The 19,402-nt window shown below is 40.1% G+C and overlaps 3 protein-coding genes across 3 annotated transcripts in view; 2 read left to right on the forward strand and 1 right to left on the reverse strand.

Annotated features, from left to right (window-relative positions):
- Positions 1-19,402, forward strand: part of LOC134812705 (POU domain, class 2, transcription factor 2-like) — a 1,142,226-nt gene that overhangs the window by 771,695 nt on the left and 351,129 nt on the right. The gene's annotated exons all lie outside the window — the stretch shown is intronic.
- LOC134812708 (uncharacterized) overlaps positions 1-19,402 on the forward strand; it is a 23,155-nt gene continuing 3,753 nt past the window's right edge. Inside the window, exons 1-15 of the mRNA XM_063820235.1 lie at positions 1-143; positions 316-412; positions 3,496-3,726; positions 3,902-4,089; positions 4,230-4,340; positions 8,183-8,404; positions 8,545-8,643; positions 8,734-8,852; positions 9,214-9,391; positions 9,508-9,698; positions 10,038-10,099; positions 11,051-11,179; positions 11,393-11,468; positions 11,586-11,797; positions 12,361-12,522. Coding sequence (XP_063676305.1) covers positions 18-143; positions 316-412; positions 3,496-3,726; positions 3,902-4,089; positions 4,230-4,340; positions 8,183-8,404; positions 8,545-8,643; positions 8,734-8,852; positions 9,214-9,391; positions 9,508-9,698; positions 10,038-10,089 — 1,614 coding nt within the window. The 5' untranslated portion in view covers positions 1-17 and the 3' untranslated portion in view covers positions 10,090-10,099; positions 11,051-11,179; positions 11,393-11,468; positions 11,586-11,797; positions 12,361-12,522. The remainder of the gene's footprint in view (positions 144-315; positions 413-3,495; positions 3,727-3,901; positions 4,090-4,229; positions 4,341-8,182; positions 8,405-8,544; positions 8,644-8,733; positions 8,853-9,213; positions 9,392-9,507; positions 9,699-10,037; positions 10,100-11,050; positions 11,180-11,392; positions 11,469-11,585; positions 11,798-12,360; positions 12,523-19,402) is intronic.
- The window catches only part of LOC134812715 (insulin-degrading enzyme-like), an 8,272-nt gene continuing 1,448 nt past the window's right edge, over positions 12,579-19,402 (reverse strand). Inside the window, exons 2-5 of the mRNA XM_063820247.1 lie at positions 16,168-16,258; positions 15,729-15,814; positions 15,508-15,612; positions 12,579-15,411 (exon numbers count right to left, since the gene is read on the reverse strand). Coding sequence (XP_063676317.1) covers positions 14,702-15,411; positions 15,508-15,612; positions 15,729-15,814; positions 16,168-16,258 — 992 coding nt within the window. The 3' untranslated portion in view covers positions 12,579-14,701. The remainder of the gene's footprint in view (positions 15,412-15,507; positions 15,613-15,728; positions 15,815-16,167; positions 16,259-19,402) is intronic.

Raw genomic sequence — 19,402 nt, forward strand, 5'->3', positions numbered from 1 at the left:
TAACTTACAGCCTGTAGATGTTAGCGATAGAAGAAGCTCAAATGGAGGGTGGACGAGTGAAGAAGCTCATAGAGGAGCTTGTGAAGTGTGAGGTGTACGAGGAAACTGTCTGGATAACCATTGGACTTTTCAGTTCCATGCAGGTAACCACTATTTACCACTAGTTACTACTAGTTACCACCAGTAACCACCAGTTACCACTAGTTACTAAATATTATTTAGGAGATAACTTAATTTAATGTTGCAAAAGTATTTGACAACATTGATAGGTTGATTGCCAACTCTATTTCTCGCTCTTAAAACTTATAAAACTAGGTTTTAGTGAGTGGAGCCCCTGTTCCTGTTAAAGAACGTGTCCAGCTGGTTCTGTCGAGACTTGTTACTCTTAGTGAGGATGTAGACCGGTCAAGTGGTGAGTAGTTCACCTTATAGTGTTTTAGGAAACTTCAAACGAGGTCTTATTTAGATTAACCCATTAGGGACGATAGGGTCGTTTACGACCCATCTTTTCTAGAGGCTATAGATGACAAACCAAAATATTTGATTACACAAATTTTATGCACGGATGTTCAAAATCTATTGGGCTACATTATTTAGTTCGGAATATGGGCCTAATGAGTAACTAACAATTAGATAATTAAGTTAATTAGTCGTGATAATTGGAAATTATTCCAATTAACTTCTGGCCTTTATTGGGCCATTTAAACTTCATGGAGGCCACGGTTGCTATGCGACATAAGTTGCGGGCAACGATTTCCTGAATGCTAGCGAAAAGCCCACGTCATTAATAGATTACATATCAGTACCAATATCATGCGGTTCCACCATCATTCGTATCGGTGGTAACGTTCTACTCGGACCCCGGTATTCTAGATGCAGATGTATATCAAAGTTTTCTATTTTTATCTTCGAAGTTCGAATTTTACCGAAATTAATTTTATTAAGGATTTTTCATGATTCAAGACTTAATATTTCTGCATTTTTGGAAATTAAATTCAATTAATGATATCATATAACTATATAACTATAACTATATAATAATGATGTAACATGGTTATATAGCATAGGAGCATAATTCACTATGCAGAGTGCAGAAAAATATTACTTCTATTATCTTGCCAAATTTATCGCCGATAACCGATATTATCGCGATAATTTTGAAAAAGTTATCGATTATCGCGATAAACAAATTATACCGATAAATACATTGGCAACCCTATTTCGTACGTCACCTCAAGATCAGGTAACAGGGAGCTGACCAGGCCAGAAACCATTGATTGGGTCTGATGTCACGTGATTATGAGCCTGAGGTCACGTGACTATGACGTCATCAGAGCTTGTTCTCTATTCGTTTTCCGCTCATTGGACCAGGTGAGCTCACATGCTTGTGAATGTGGAATGTGAGTGTATGTGTACTTAAAAAGTCTGTGAAATCAAAGAGTGGTCAACGTAAATAAAACGTGGTCAACGTTAATAAAACTATAAAACAACGTAAATAAAACAACGTAAATATAGGAGGCCGAGCTGCAGAAAATCCTGTCTACGTCGCGTAAGATCATATTTTCAAGCCAAATGATCTATTAAAGGTGGAATTTGCGAAGACGATTTTATGCTTAATGTCAGTCTGCGACCCAAGACTTTTACTGGACCTCCAGGGATCATTTTTTCAATAAAGCACCGCTATTATCTAATTCGATCGGAGAAGCAAGAAATAGACAGACAAACTCGGTCTTATCCTCAATGATTAGATTGTGCAAGGGTACAAATAATAATAAGAATAAACTTGCAATAGAGTTAAGTGGAAAATTAACATATATATGCAACAATAAAAATGCAAATTCAATAAATCTTGGAATTTTTATCTCGTCAAGGCATAACATGTTTTTATACTCATATTTTGAAAAGTTTGACAACAATGTGTTTTATTAATCAATTTTGTGGTCCTAATGGGTCGCTAATGACTCATTTGGACATGATTGCTGATGCTGCCAATGATCTTGGTCTTTGGGTTGAGGAAGTGATGAAGACAATAGACTGTGATGAAGATAGTCATTTTACATTAGAGAAGTTCAAGAAACCATACAAGGACGTTTTAGTAAAGCACCTTTTTGATGTGTTTCAGGGTATTGTTGCATATAAGGAAGCTTTTCTAAAAGCGACAACAAAACGAGAGGAAATGAAAAGTGACATGCTCAGAAATCAGTTATTCAGTTGCAAGGGGAACTCTTGGACATTAAGATTTAAGACTAAAGATCTAGAATCAGTCCAGAGAACTGTTAAAACCGCTGTAGAAAATACTGTTTAAGCTAGATTAAGTCTTACAGTGCTGCTGTGTCAAAACATATCCCCCAGCTCTGCCTCCACTTTCACATCAGAGAACTTGAAGAAAGTAGTTCAGAATGTGTAGCCGAAGAGGATCGCAGCAAAATGTGTTGATTTTTGGTCCCCCCTCAAGAGGTATGCAGGAGAAGAAATATGGTGATAAAAATTTTTTTTTTTTTTGCGATGTGATTTGAAAAAATGGCAGAGAAGCTGCTCGAATTGGAATAAAGTTCTGAAAAACATAGAGCTGTCAAAGTAACATTTGGAAGCTCTCAGCACCTTCATCAGATACTGATAAAAGCTAAGAACTTAGACTGTCTCAGTGTTTTCAAAACTGTCTTTATTCACCGGATCAGTCGCCGGAGGACGTGCAGTACATAACCAGCTGGTTCTAATTTGAAGAGTAAGTCACGAAAATCCTAATAAACGTTTTATTTTTATCAGGACTGGTAAAATTGATGAGAAAGATGAGTGATATAATAATAGTTAATTCTTTAAATTTCAATAAAATAGATATACAAATTTTTGGGCAAGTTTCATATTTTTATTGAACTCATTACACTTTACATTTACTGGGAATATACATGCATTCAGGAGTTTAAATTATCACTTTGTCACCACGCCAGCCGCTTTGAAGTCCAGCAGTTTTTTATTTTTAATAATATTGGATGTTAATGTTGAATAAGCGGGATATAAATGCTCTATTTCATCCATTTAAAGTTTTAAGTAGACCGAATTCAAGAATATACATGCACATATTATGTAGTAATAATTGAGTCACACAGTATCGGCAATATGTTTTTATCTTATGCTACAGTTTGTATTTTATCCTAACGTCTTTGTTTCAGAAATAATAGCCGGAAAAACGTGATGGGTCGTTTGCACCCGGACGAGTGTGTCGTAATGCGACCATAGCTTATCTTTGTGGGGGTCTAAATTAAACGAGATACAAATTACTTTTTTGGATATCTCTTTTTAGCTGTGGCAGTGACCTAGTGTGTTAAATGCATCAACATCGACAACTTTAAAACTTGTCCGTCCTCAAATGGTTAAACAAGTTTTATTTTAAAGTGCACTATTCAATTTTAAGAAACGCTTTTACTTTTTCCACGATAATATAAGCTTTTAAGCTTTTGTAATTTACTCTCTTGTTGAAGTGATAAATGTTCCCAGCAATAGATGAGAGTAGCCGTACTAACCTGGTAGAGATAGCAAAGTCTCTGGGGGCGGTTTCAGAGACACTGGTGAACTGGTACACTAACAAGAGACTGAGACAGGAGAGCGAGGGGGGCTCTGAGAGGGGGGTCCCTCTCCAGGAGGTGGACCTTGTCAGGAAGTTCTCGAACTTTCTTACGAGGAGGAGCCCGCGAGTTTACCTCCCCACTTTGAGCAATCCTGATACAGGTTTCTAGTTTAGTTATTTTCTTCATGTGAACTATATCTGATTCGTTGTAAGCACATTTCAAACCAACAACTAACAATGTGTTGCCCCCCCCCCCCCAACTAACAATGTGTTGGACCCTTTCCCCCCAACTAACAATATGTTGAACCCCCAACCCAACTAACAATATGACCCCAGTACTGGAGATGGCGTATGCTTTGTTCTGCAAGTCCCACCACACTCTACTGACAGAGTACAAACAAACAGTACACATCCTGGCACCCGCCCAACAAAGTGAACAAGTTGTTCGTATCCTGGTAACGGCGTCCTCTCTCCTGGACATTGAGGATAGGTTGTTCGTCAATAGGTTTCCTTATCGTGCCCAGGTTATTTCTTGGTTGATATTTTAACTCTGATCTTGATCGCAAAAGGGTTGCACAAAACCTATTTATTTTTATCACACGCCTAACTTAGTACGATGTGTTTTATACTTCATAGCTCCGACTAAATAATAATTGTGGCGCAGGTGTTTTCCTTTACGGAGAAGCTAGTGCGCTATTTCCGTAACAAGAACGTCCCTGGGAGTGACTCTGAGAGTGACTCGAATGTGGTGTCAGTTCTTTCAGCTCTCTTAGAGGTAAATATTGAGATGAATAATGGAGATCCAGGATTAGACATATTATTAGGATAATTCTTCATTCGACCCGCGTTGATGTTACCTTGTGTATACTGTATAGTAGTAAATCTTTCAAAGTACGAAATATCTCTTTAAAGGCCAGGTAGCGCAGTTGGTTAGCCAGCTTTGCAATCGTGAGATTGCGGGTTCAAATCCCACTGCTTGCCTGGTCGTGGGGTGAGTGTCTTTGACATTCAGCTAAGGATCGTGAGTGGTCTATGCAGCCCCCCGGTCTACTCAGCCGAATACTCGAGAAATCGGGTGTGAGGGTTAAATGAGGAGCTGCACATTGCAGCGAAGTCTCGGGCGAAGAAAGTATGGTACACACTACCTTAACCGTCACTGGCTAAAAACAAATCCTTCGGCTTCCTGTAATTGGCTGGTTGCACTTGTGTAACAATATGGCTGTTGGAATACTCCGAAGTAAAATAAGTGTCTAGATAAAAATAAAAAAAAGAGCATCCTAGGCACCTTATAGATATCAAAACGCATAAAAAAGAAAACAAAAACATCAACCATCTTCTAACTTCTTCCACTCCTCCCTATCTAAAGCTAAAAATCTAAGGTCTTCGAAATCAGTCAAATTCTTAAGTCTAATATCAAGATTTCTACTAGTCAAGTCTTTTCTAATAACATCTAATAAGTTTAAACATGGTCTACCCCGTCTCCCTTCCATAAAAATATCAGAATTTATAGCAAATAACATAGAGGTGTATGCTGGTGAGTCTTCCTGTCCTCTTAAGATATGTCCTAACATTCTCCATCGAAACTTAGAGACTCTCACAGACAAGGGAGTGACATAACAACGAGCATAGAGTGCCTCATTAGAAATAACCCCAGTAGGCCATCTGATGTTGAGGATTCTTCGGAGGTGTTTGCGATGAGCAATATCAAGTTCATTCAACGAAGCTAGTGGTGCAGCCCAGGAGTTGCAGTTGCAGAGTAGAATAGAGACTACTTGTGCCCCGTAGATTTTGATCTTCCTTTGGACTGACATCTTGCTCTTCATCCAAACTTTCTGAAATTTACTAAAGGCAACATTACCAAGGAATATTCGATTCTTGATATCCTTAACAGTGCACATCAACGATCCTAAAGTTTTGTTAGAGCGCCACTCTTCATCACCTCTATACACTTTTCCAACAATCACCTTGCGTTTAACAGTGGGTTTAGGATCTGCCAAATAAAAATGGACAAATTCAGTCTTGGAAGAATTGATATGAAGGTCCCACTGCCGCAATATATCTTTAGCGATAGGAAGCATTTCTTTGAGTGGAGCAAGTTCAGTGTTATTAAAGTCAATATCATTAGAGTATCCTGTTTCGAATGGCATGAATTCTTCTGAGATAGGAGGATTAGGGATTGGATGATTCACTGGGTAAGGTGTTGATGATACTTGGGAGAGTAAAGATCTGAGGTGAATAAGTGCAGCGGCTTCAACAACAGTAAATAGATTACCTGATAGTGCATCTCCTTGAAATGCTCCAGTTGTGCTTTGGAACTCAATTGATACAGTATTATTGACTTTTACTTTCAACACTGTGTTTGATAGTAGGAGCCGTACCATCCTAATTTCATCACTAGTACAGCCAGCATCTTCAAGAACATTGAGTACTGTTTCTCTGCTTATGGTGTCAAAGGCACTTGACATGTCTATACTCATTCTGTGGTAGCTCCAATGCTTTCTAAGTACCACTGAGGTTAGCATACGTTGAGACCAAATTATATCGCCACAACTTCTACCTCTCTTGTAAGCACTTTGTGTAGGACCGGTGTACTGATCTAGCTTGCCTTGGATACGTTTTAGGGTAATCATTGACAGTAATTTTCTGGAGCAGTTTGAGAGGGTGAGAGGTCTGATGTTTGCTGCTGGACCAAGTGGTTTCTTAGGCTTTTGGAGTGGAGTAATGTTGCCTTTTCCAATAGATGTTATGGTGGTGTTTGTTTCAAATGCGGTATTTATACAGTCTGCATATTTCTGAAATACACTTCTGTTTGCATACTTAATCAATTCACTTGGGATATCATCAGGCCCAGTGGCTCTACCATTCTTCAAAGCTTTAGCAGCTATCTCAACTTCAATAGCAGTAATAGGGTCAGCGAGAGGACTAGGTTGATCAAAGAAAGTGTCAATAGGCTCAACTGTATGTTTTGCAGTGAACTTCTCTTCAAAGTGGTTCTTTAGTGTAGCAGCTTTTCCAGTGTCTGTACCTATGAAGTTAGAGTTTTCATCATGCACACTTATGGTTGGAGCACGTTTGATACCTGCTAGTTGGCGAGTGGCTGCAAAGTATGCTCTAGAACTATCAGTTTCGTTTATCTCTTCAGCAAGAGTGTCTGCATGCTCTTCTTGAAGGAGCTTGATTCTCTTACGAGTGTCATTTTGAATACGATTGATTTTGGTACGTATAACTGATCTATCTTCAGAGGTGTTGTTCTGATTGAGTAGAGCTTGTAGAACTTTCTTTTCATCAGACATCTCTCGAATTTCAAGGTCATTACAAAAGTTTTTAGGGCGTTTCCTAGGAAGGTATCCAATACTAACCTCAGCAGCTTTATGTACATTGTGAAACAAACTATTCATTTCTTCCTCAGGGTTAGGATTAACAGGGCTGTCTGTTAGAATATCATTCAATGTGTTGTTGTAATGCATTTTAGCAGCAGGATTACTGACAAGGGTTGTGATATCAAAATGCATTTTAGGTTTCTGTTTGGGGAAGACAAGGTGAGCGTCACTGAAGTTGAAACGTGTAATAACAATTTTGTGATCAGATTTAACAAGAGTACCCCCATAACTTCGAGAATTCACTAAAAGTTTCTTCAATCGACTGCTACATAGGACATAGTCAATTTGAGAGTAGTAGGGCAAAGTGCGATGTGAGTTTTTAGGAGCTGAGTAGTCTTTCATAAAACCAATTCTTGTTGTTATATGACGGACAGGGTGCTGGAAGCTAGTGTTGCAAGCAAAAAGTTTTTTATCAACAAGAAAATTAAGAAGATGCTCTCCATTTGAATTCCTCTTTCCAGACCCATACATACCCATAAAGTCATTATACCCGAAAACAATATCTGAATGAGACAATTTACCGAGTCGAGAGTTGAAATCTCCAAGAATATATAAGTCCCAACTTGATGGGATATCAACAGCTTTGCCAAGAAACTTGTAGAAATAATCACGTCTCTGCGGATACTTATCACAATTTACTTGAGTGTGTCCATAGGCATTGATAACACGGCAAAGTCTTGGTTTACCTGATTTACTTGGTATCTCAAGATCTAGATAAGCAACCCTGTCACTGATACTGTTGTAACACTTGATGTAGTTGGTATAGACTGAATTTACAAGAAAACCAATACCTGCTTGCCACTTATTGTCAAATTGCTGAAAGTTTATGAAGCGATATTTGTGTGATTTCCCATCATCATCTGTAAAATGCAAAACTGAATCCTCAAAGTGACGACATTTTGTTTCTTGCACAGCGAGAATGTCTATTTTACGATAATAGCAATCTCTCAAAAGTTCATCCCGTTTAACTGGAGAAGTAATAGCCAGGACATTAAAAGTAGCTAGAGTGAAGATTAGTGCTCTGCTTCTTCTTTTGCGTTCTGACGTAGATAATCTACTCTGTACGTTGCCGCCAGATCATCTGCCGAAATCACTCGAACAGGCCATCCTATATACTGTATAGTATCTTTTATATAGAGGGTACCTTGATTCCTTTTCAAATAATGTACCTGATCGTCAACGTAGTTGTAAACAACTATCCCCTAAATAACAGAGAGTCAGTAAGAACCCCCTCCAGGCAGTAAGTGAGTTGGTGTCGGCATGCAGAGAGCGCTTAACAGGGAACATCTCCCTGAAGCGTGCTGAGTCTATGGCTCTCAGACCTGGAGGACCTCTACCCACGTGTCTGTTCAACCTCAGAGACAACTCTCAAAACGAGGACTCTGCAACCATGTCCGTTACGTTAAAGTTTAGGGTGACAAATTGTGATGGTAGCAGCGTAGGTTTGGGCAAAATGGAGGTTAGCTGTTACACTTTAGATTGATTGTTACACTTTAGATTGATTGTTACACTTTGGATTGATTCATAATTGATGTCAGATTTTAGACACGATCAATAGATAATAGTGTAAGTTAACTGTATCTGTTGTTTCGTTATCAGGATATAGTGTTGGAAACGATGAGGCTGGCTACAGTAAAGTGCATCACCAAAAAACTCGGGGTTAAAATCAGAAGAGACCCTAAATCTATCATGCTCACCGTGAGTGGTTGAAGAATAATGATATATAGAGATATTGTCGCTTTGTCGCCACTATGCCGCCATCTTTACGCCACCCGCCACTTATTTCAGATGGAGGGTGGTGGTGTTATATCTGATAACACGTCTTTAAGAGCAGGAGATTTGTCTAAGAGGAACTTGTTCATTTCAATCAACAGCGGAACTGAACTAGCTGGCACTAGCTTAACTGCGTTAGTTTTTATTTTACAAGTTATACATTGTTAGTTCCGAGTCTCCGACCTAGTAGTACAGTAAGTTTAGTAGTAAAGTACATTGTTCTCATTTTCAGCTCAACTATGATATTACAGTTTTATAATTCTACCTTATCGGCTACTTTTATATATTTAAGCCGCTTACATAATTTGTTAACAAATCAAAAATTCACCGCTTTATTTCCAGCAGAAAGGCAGCTGTAAAATTATAGGTCCTGTCGACTGTTAGTGTTTGACAACAAAATTTTAGTTACTCGCTGTTTCAGCTGATGAAACCATAGACATTAAGATTTAAGGTATGTGACATATTCAGACACTTATAAAAGTTGGAATGTTTCAGGCTAAATGTTACAAGAACCACCTTCGCAAAAGCAGTTAAAGATTTCGAAGCAGCGGGTTCCCATAATCTGAGTTTATCTATTGGAGATATAGTTCAAGTAACGGATAAAACAAGCAATGTTTGGTGGGAGGGTATCTGTAATAAGAGATCAGGAACATTCCCACCTTCCTGTGTTAAGGTTAAGAGCCACTGGAGCTACTGAATTTTAATTTGGTTGATTTAAAAAAACGCTATCTTCATCCAACTACATTGTTTATAGCGGAGGAAATCATTAGTTTATACTATAAATTTCAGGACATGAGTGACGAAGAAGCTATCGAAACGTTATTGCTACTGAACGGAACGAGCTCTTCTACTTCACACCTCACCTCTACCCCAGAACACAGTTCCAAAAGGTTCCCTGAAGCAGAGTCTCCTAAGCGAACTCCTAAACGTGCTCCAAACAGTACTACTCCTGAATCCAAGACACCTAGATGGAGGGGAAGGTAGGTTATTTGAGGCTCCTCTACAACCCCCAATGTAAAACGGCTTGAGCTGTCAGTTTATGTGTTCACTGTTCCAACGCCGCCGATTACGATTCGAGTATCCAAGCAAATTCAACTTTTTTCTGTCAAATAACTTTCATTATGATTAGATTAAAAGGGTTGGTTTGAAAAAAATTGCTTGTGGCTAGTGATATTATAGTTTCTGTAAGTATAATTAATTATGGGGAAGGTTGCGACAACATGGCTCTAATACAGGACTTAAGAGTACTTGTTTTCGGACTGATATCTGCACTGCCTCGTAGACTTCTTAGTATATATCTTACTTTATACTTTCACCAGATTTGTTCGGAACAGTGACGATAACACTCCTCGGCAAGATACTCAAGCCTAATAAAATACAGGTAAGCTTTGTAGATGTGGGTGAGGTGAGTGTCCTCATGTAATTCGCGCAGAAGCCTATTTTTGTGTATTCCATTTCCCAGAATCGTTCCAACTGCTTCTCATGGTACTTCAGTATGTTATTCAGCTGTTACGTACTGATACAGTTTCTGAGATATTTTCCGATTAGCGAATTTCAGGGCCAGTATAAAGGAAGGATTGGTGAAGAAGGTGTAACCCACTAGGTACCACTTAGTTACCATAGTTACCACTTAGTTGCCTCTATTTACACTAGTTACCATAGTAACCCATCTGATTAGTGAATTTTAGCGCAAATAAGGAAGGTGTGTTGGAAGAAGGAGTAACCACCTGTTACCCACTAGTATCCACAGTAACCACTAGTAACCACTGATTAGTGATTTCAGGGAGTATAAAGGGAAGTGTGGTGAAGAAGGTGGAACCAACTAGTAAAACCACTTAGTTACCACTAGTTCCACTGTTTTTTTTTTAAGGTTACCACTAGTTACCCTAGTACCACTAGTAAACCACCAGTTAACCACTAGTTACCATGATTAGTGAATTCAGGGCAAGTATAAAGGAAGGATGCGATGAGAAGGAGTAACACTAGTTACCACTAGTAACCACAGTAACCACTAGTAACACTGTATTTAGTGAACTTTCTGTGCAGTTATAAAGGAAGAGCGATCCAAGAAGGAGTAACCACTAGTAACCACTAGTTACCACTAGTTACCACTAGTTACCACTAGTTACCACTAGTAACCACCAGTACCCACTAGTTACCACTGATTAGTGAATTTCAGGGCAGTATAAAGGAAGGAGCGATGAAGAAGGAGTAACCACTAGTAACCACCAGTAACCACTAGTAACCACTGATTAGTGAATTTCAGGGCGGTATAAGGAAGGAGTGGTGAAGAAGGAGTAACCACTAGTAACCACTGATTAGTGAATTTCAGGGCAGTATAAAGGAAGGAGTGGTGAAGAAGGAGTCCTCCGGTGGAAAGTTTTGGAACAGTAGGTACCTGGTGCTGCACTCAGACAGGGCTGTGTATTACAGATCTGTGGAGGCTAAACCTCCCCCCGCTGTAAGCTACTGTCTTTTTAAAGCTTACATTCTTGGGTTTCACATTTCATACTGAGTAAATACTGACTCTGAGAGCTGGAAGTGTAAGAAAGTTTAACAGGCCTGAAAAAAAAAAAAAAAAAAACCCCCCCCCAAGTTTTTTTTTTTTTTTTATAAAACCCATATTTAAGTATTTAGAACAATTTAATCAAAATTAGCTACCTTTATCCCACAGGGAATAATATGTTTTAGTGACTTGGCTTTCGCTGCAGTTTCAACAAAAATATCTGGCCCCTGTTTAACTCTACAAGGTACGATGTAAAATAATTTAGCAATTTTAGGATTTCAAAGAATTCATGCTTTCAACTGCTTTCAACTTATATAAAATGCGCATTAAGGTAGTAGCATAATGTAAGGTATCTGTACAGGAAAGCCAGGTAAACGCTCATACCACCTCATGACTCCACACCGGCAAGAAATGAACGATTGGATCCAAAAAATAAACCAAGCTCTCCGGGTCGACATGAAGGAGAGAGCGCGGAGCTGAAAGGGTAGACAGAACGAGGAGTCTGTCGTTCGAGGGCTCTGTGAAACTCACTGCTGCTGCTTCTTGTTTTGAATATCTTATCTCTAATAACAGGTTTTTTTTTTGAATATCTTATCTCTAATAACAGGTTTTTTTTTCAAATAAATTTTAAAACGGCATGGCAGGTTTGAGCCATGAACTTCCGATTCAATATTAAAATAGAAAACGATGGCGGGTTTGAGCATGAAATTTCCAATTCAATATCCAAATTCGATATCAGATTCGAACTTGGTTTGTTCCAAATCAATTTTAAACGGGCATGGAGGTTTGAACCATTGAAATTCCGATTCAATGTTTAAATGGAAACCGGTTTTGAACATTTTTTTTCCTTCAATCAATTTTTAATAACGGCTCTTGGCGGGTTTGTGCTATGGAAATTCCAATTCAATTATTAAAATAGAAACGATGGCGGGTGTCTGAGCCACCGTACAGGTGTTTTAAAGCACATTATTTCAAACAGAAATGTAAACTTCAAAGTGTTGTGTTTTAATTTTAAGTTCATTGTTATTTATTCTGCATATTAGCTATTTTTTTATTTTGGTGCGTTCACTTTGCAACAACCAAATGTCTAATTTGTTGTGGTAAAAGCTGAAAATATCGCCCCAACTGCTCGACAGGTACAAGAGTAAGAACCTACTACGAGCGTCAGGAAATGATCGTGAAGTAAAGCAGTGTGTGAAGCTGTTGGAGAGGGGTGTAATGCCGGATATAGAGCTCATACCCCGACCTCACACTATAGTGGCATTCCTTAAAGCTATCTTACGGAGGACAGATGACAGGCATGTTACACTCCTGTTTTTACTAGGCAGTAGGTAATAGGTATTACTTGTTGATTTGTAAAGAAAGAATCGCTCACTTACGAAGCAAATGTACAAATAATTTAAGTCACAGCAAACATTGAATAGATTATTTAACAAATATACACGCCCTTATTTTCCCATCTCTAGACCGAGATAAGAAAAATGCCAGTACAAAAACGGTGGAATAGTATCTGTCTTGTTACTGAATCCCAAGTACTGGAACTGCTCTGAAAAGGTGTCCAAATTCCACCTCCTACTTTTACTCTGAGCCAGGGATATAATTCTCCGAGACCTGACTCCAAGTTATAATTATCATATTAAAAACTGCAAGGAGTTTTTTGGGAGTAGCCCTCTCCAGAGAAGCAACCAGCATGTCAGCTCTGTCTGCTTCCGCGTCCGGGGAGAAGAGTTCACTTGCTAACTCGCTCACCATGGCTCTCTGAGTTGCCGGCTTCACTAATATGTCTCGCCTCACTGAGTTTATCATTCTTATCCAATGAGCTGACGTATTATCTCCCTCCTTGAGGAGTGTGACTAGTTCCTCTCTGTAGCTTTTAAGGAAGGCTAGGACAGACTCCGCTATGTGAACTGCTGAGTGCTCACTACCCTTGTACCACACATAGTGAATGTAGGTCTATACCAAAGTGGGAGATGTTGTAATTAGTATACCAGAGTAACCGAGCTGTTGCCGGGTTCTGAGCTCTACGAAGGCAGGTTCGGACAACAAGGTGGCAGCGAGTCTAGCGAGTACTGTCCTGGTGAACAGCTCCTCTCCTGACTCCACAGTGTCTGAGTTCCAGGGGGTGGGTCCCAGGATGAGTGTTAGGTCCGCCACAGAGGCTGTCTCCTCTGAGTTAGGGTAGGGGGTTGTAGTGTAGTAGGTACCCGTAGGGTATTGCAGGGTGGGGTGAAAGGGGGGCTCTACTTTGTGCTCTGAGATCTGTGTTCTTAGTGCTATTGGTTTCAGTACTAGACTGTACTGTTCTGCCATACTTTCTAACAACGTTCCCATAAATCAGTGCTCTGCAGCCAACATTCTCCCAGAACCTCTTGTAGAATGTTCTGAACGATTCTAGGGTCACCTCATCAAGTTCCTTCAGTATTTCGTGCAGAGGAGCCACGTTCTTTTCCAGCAAAACTCTGGATTTGTACAGTGGGTGCTTGTAGGCCTCTGCATAGTCCGACCTGATCAGGTCTCTGTGTGCCTTGTATTTCACAACGTACATAAACCGACTCCACTGCGTCATATCAAGTCCAGTCAGAACTAGAACTAAGTCTTTGATACAGCGGTATATCTGGTCCTGGTCGCTATATCCACTGAGAGTCACAACCAGTCCGGAACTGCTCTGGTAGTAGATCTGGATGGAGTATCCGGGCGGCTGGGTGAGGTCCTGAACCTGATCTCTGATCATGTCCGCGAGAAGGTAGTGAAGTGCTACTTCCCGGGGGGTATAGTGCTCGTACTGCCCGTATATCCACAACATCATCTCTATCTTAGGAATGTGGAATGTGAAGTCCTGCTGCCACCACACTGTCAGTGCTTTATCGTCCTGTATCTTGTTGGGCCAGTAGTGCTGTTCCACATCCTCTCAATAGGGGGAACGTTTTAGGAATCTTGGTTCTGAGCGGGGGAGGCGGCCAAATGTCGAACTTGTAAGTAGAACTTGCTAGATCTATGCCTGATAAGCGGTGTTGTAGTGTAGGGAATACCGTACCAGGGTTCCCTGTCAGTGTAAGAGTGTCCCCGGCCTGATAAGCCAGCTAGCATGATGCTGTTGTTGGAGGTGAGACTCTGTAGAGCTAGCATCAGACACGTGACAGTAGGAACTTGTGTGGGAGCTCCCAAATAGAAGGCAGGGTGGAGCACTTTACTCATTCTGGAGGAGAGAGACTTAGCAAAGTGGTGAATACCTGCATTCTCGTGGTTTATAAAACCCTGCATGACTCCTGGTGTATCTTAACCAGCCAGGATTTCATGGCTGTCACTGAATCTGTTTTCAGCATTAAAACCTGACGAAGATGAGATTAACGACAGTTGAAATAGATTTGGCTCCGAGCTGAGTGAGCCCAACATTGACTCTGACTAGAGAAAAGCTGGCGGTGCTGATGACAATAGACCAGGTGAGAGATGTAGCCAATCCCTGTCTCTTCAATGAAGCTAGCGCTGATTTGGGATGCCTCTCTGAGAGCACGTGTACTGCATCCCCAGTCCGCACCTACTGGCTCCAGTCACCGGCCAGATCATATCCAGATCATTACCCTCTCTGAGGGGCTCATAGTCCACCCAGACTCCTAGTCTCTCCTCGGGGTAGGCAGAAACCCAACCTTTCTCTTGATCCGGCTCAGAGCGGGGCTTCATGTTTGTTAGTTTGCTGAAACATTTCCTTGACATTTCTAGTAGATCCTGTGAATCCTCCCTTCCATACACTACACATCTCATGTTTTCAGGATAGTAGTGCTTTGAGTGGAATTCTTTTATCACCGATGAATGTTGTAAGTTTTGGAGTGTCTCTAAGTTTCCTGGGCTGAGCCGATGGAAGGGGTGGCTAGGATTTGCCATGTGTTTGATAAGCCTCCACACTTGGCGAGCGGACTCCAGTTTGTCCTTCAGGAACTCGCTCTGGATAGCGTGGTATTCCCGCTGCAAGGACTCCAGTTCCAGAAGGGGGTGGGAGAGAAGGAGACTGAATCTGTGAAGGGATTCCTCTAACTTGTCGGGGGAAACCTTGTAGTAGTAGTTGGTGTTTTCTTGACTGGTAAAGGCGTTGGAGTGGCCGCTATGTTCAGCCAGGAACTGTTCAAATGTGTTTGCTTCCTTGTGTTCTGAATCTCCAAGAAACAAACCGTGCTCTACAAGGTGAGCTAAACCTGCAACAAACAACCGTCAAACAAAACCCCATAACTCATCTGAATTTGCTTAATTTGAACTAACGAATTGTAAGATTGATAACTAAGAATGTATACCCGGTATGTTAGGAGGATCCTGGAAGCTGCCCACTGCCACATCACAACTCGCTGCAGCCAGGCTCGTCAGAGGATCAGACACAACCAACACCCTCAGTCCGTTCTCTACAACAAGTTTTAGTTCTATTTAGTTATCATATTCGCATATTTAACTCGGTCACAACAATATTGAATTATTAGATCCTAAAGAACCAAAAGATAAAATGATAAGATTTAGATACCTAGCACAGTGCTGGTGTAGGATTTAATATCCAGGATAGATTTTATTATATTCCCGCTGTACACCAAACCTTCCTCCAGATCCAAACTGGAAATTAGTGTGTCACTGTAGGTTCACATTTCAAAGAATTAACTCGTATATTTTGATATTACGGAGGATAAAAATATGATAAATGAGACTCACTTTGAGAGACGAATAAAGTCCTCTTATAAGGGGGGGGGGGGGGGGGTGAACTCACTTTGAGAGACGAATAAAGTCCTCTTATAGGGGGGGGGGGGGGGTGAACTCACTTTAAGAGACGAATAAAGTCCTCTTATAGGGGGGGGGGGGTGAACTCACTTTGAGAGACGAATAAAGTCCTCTTAAAAGGGGGGGGGGGGGGGGATGAACTCACTTTGAGAGACGAATAAAGTCCTCTTATAGGGGGGGGGGGGACTCACTTTGAGAGACGAATAAGGTCCTCTTCCTTAACTTCATTAACAGCCTCCCATCTAGACATGTAGTGGAACAAGGGGAGCACTGTGATGATTCCTGTAACAAATGGTAATCAATCTCCCTGTGGCAAGTACGAGTAGTGTAGTAAAGTGTAATACTACACTACTTGTGCGAGTGTTGGATGAGCCTGATGTTATGGGACCTTTACTGATAGTTGAAATTCGACATATGACGTCATCTAGCGTCATCTAGCGTGAAATATCGCCAGATGATGATAGATGACGCTAGATGACGCTAGATGACGCCAATTAGCGACATTGTCGCTAAGTGCACGGCACCTTTCGAATGTCGCTATCTAGCGCTATCTAGCGCTATCTAGCGCTATCTAGCGCTATCTAGCGCTATATGACGCTATATGACGCTAGATGACGCTAGATGACGCTAGATGACGCTATGCACGCAGCACTGACGCCAGGCGACAGATAGCGCTATTTTCATAAAATTTCCGCCCTTTTTTTTGCGACATCTAGCGGTATCTAGCGCTATCTAACGCTATATGTCGCAACGACATCTGACGCAGCGCTATCTAGCGCTATCTAGCGCTATCTGGCGCTATCTAGCGGAGAATGTCGGTTTGTGACAGTTTACGCTAGATAGCGCTAGATAGCGCTATCTAGCGCTAGATATCGCGGCGACAGCTAGCGCTAGATAGCGCTATCTAGCGTAAACTGTCACAAACCGACATTCTCCGCTAGATAACGCTTGTTAGCGCTAGATAGCGCTATCTAGCGGAGAATATCGGTTTGTGACAGTTAACGCTAGATAGCGCTAGATAGCGCTATCTAGCGCTAGATATCGCGGCGACAGCTATAGCTATGGCTATAGTTGTTAAACGTTAAATATCTAACGTTGGTTATACTTATAAGTTTTATTTTTAACGTTGCAAAACGTTTATTATTTGACGTCAGATCAAGGTTACCTTATTAACTATAAGCAGAGTTTAAAATTCAACTACATTTTAAAGTTGTATGTATGTTACATATAAAACGTTGTTAAACGTTAAATATCTAACGTTGGTTATAGGTTTTATTTTTAACGTTGCAAAACGTTTATTATTTTACGTTAGATCAAGGTTACCTTATCAACTATAAGCAACGTTCAAAACTCAACTAAATTTTAACGTTGTATGTAGGTTACATATAAAAACTTTGCCGGCTGGTATAGGCTTAGACTAATATTTTGAGAAAAAGCGGCGCGTGATAGTAAATTACGAGTATCACCCGTTAACGAGTGAGATTCGTCCAGTATAACCTGTTTATGCTCTAACCATAGCCCTCTCGCTAGTAGTACGCTTAGACTCATGGCTATGTGAAAGAAGATGATGTAAAGATCTAAATGTTAAATTAGCATTTGCAAATTAATTGTATTGAAATCTCGCACAGCAAGTTATTAAAAGAATGTAATGAGAGTCGAGCCGAATTTATTGTTCAGTAATCACATATATCGTACCCACGAGTTTTCAGTTTACGAACTACGCGCAAGTGTGAAGTGCAAGCGCGAAAGCTTTAGTGCAATTTAGCTACGAAAATACCAAAACCCTTAAAATGCGATGCATTCAGTATTTAGAATTAATATATTATAAATGTATAAGTTATGTCAATCCTCTTACCTGGGGACCCAGGCTATTATGTACATGTTCATAAACATTAAGATTTGGCGAATATGAATAAAGATTTGGCGGAATGACAGGCTGAGCGCGGCCCAGTATGCAGTAACAATCCTCGGGATCGGAATTATTTTGGATAAATACTTTACAGCTTTGAGCTTCGAGTAATCTATTTGACGATGTTTGTTGTAGCGCGATGCACTACTGGGCCGCGCCAGCCAATAATATAATGCTTCTTGCAACCACTAGTGCTTTACTAAACATACTTGGTCAGTACGTTACTGTATGTACGAACTTTTAAAAGGTGTCGAACTGTACAAATTTTTAAAAGCTGTCGAGGAATTTTTACCGATTTTTTTTTTTTTAATTTGTTTTTAATCAGTAATCACTTCAGTCCAGCCAATAATATAATGCTTCTTGCAACCACTAGTGCTTTACTAAACATACTTGGTCAGTACGTTACTGTATGTACGAACTTTTAAAAGGTGTCGAACTGTACAAATTTTTAAAAGCTGTCGAGGAATTTTTACCGATTTTTTTTTTTTAAATTTGTTTTTAATCAGTAATCACTTCAGTCCGAAAAAATTGTTATTTTTGTCCGGGAGGTTACATTTCAGATTTAAAATATTAACATGCATCCGCACGTCATCGTTTCCCGCCATTTTAACACAAATTTTTGCAATTAGCTTTTTATTATATATTTCGAAAATTTATGAGGCGAATTTTTCCCAAACTAATCCCGAACTGAAAAAACGTGCCGAACTGTACGAATTTTTTAAGACTTTTGTACGAACTACGAACTGACCAACTATGTTACTAAATTGGCGATATGCACCATGACTGGGCCTCGCCGAGCTGTGAACATGAACAGTGAAGGATTGACATCGTGAATCAACGCGATGCGTTACTGTGAGTGTGTCGCGTCGCGCATCCAAAAATGCTTCTCGGTATCCAATAATGCTTTTTGGCGAAATGCACCACTAAGCTGTGAAAGATTGGCATCATGAATCAACGATGTTAGTAACTTGTATAAATTTCGTCGAAATAGTACGTGCCGCTTTCTTCCGATCCCGAAATGTTAAGGGTCGACGGTCGTTTACATATTAGTATTACGTAATCAGCTTTGGAGGTTGGGGTTTTCAAATGATTATTGATTACGCTAGTGTAATATTGACATAAATATAATAGCTATGGTAAAACTGATTACGGGGTATGTGAACGACCCCTCATTGTTAGTAATCAGTTCCATACATAGCTATTAAGCTATTAGTATTATGTCACAATCACACTAGCGAGCGTAATAATTTGGAAAACCCCGGCCGGCGGCATCAGGCCCTTTATATAATTATAATATGTAAACGACCCCTTGATTAAGTGATATTTAATATTTTGTTCCACTCAGCCGAATATTTGATAAATCGAGTGTAATAGTTGGGTGACTTCGACGAGCCGCGCAAGCTTATAGTTATATCATTTGCATTCTCACTTAAATTATAATTAATTTTCATACACAGTAAAAATTAATTTTCATATAAAATAAAAATAACAAAAAAGATTGAGTGGGAAAAGACAGG

The sequence above is a fragment of the Bolinopsis microptera genome, chromosome 3 (assembly GCF_026151205.1).
Source record: "Bolinopsis microptera isolate Bmic1 chromosome 3, MBARI_Bmic_1.0, whole genome shotgun sequence".
Lineage (NCBI taxonomy): Eukaryota > Metazoa > Ctenophora > Tentaculata > Lobata > Bolinopsidae > Bolinopsis > Bolinopsis microptera.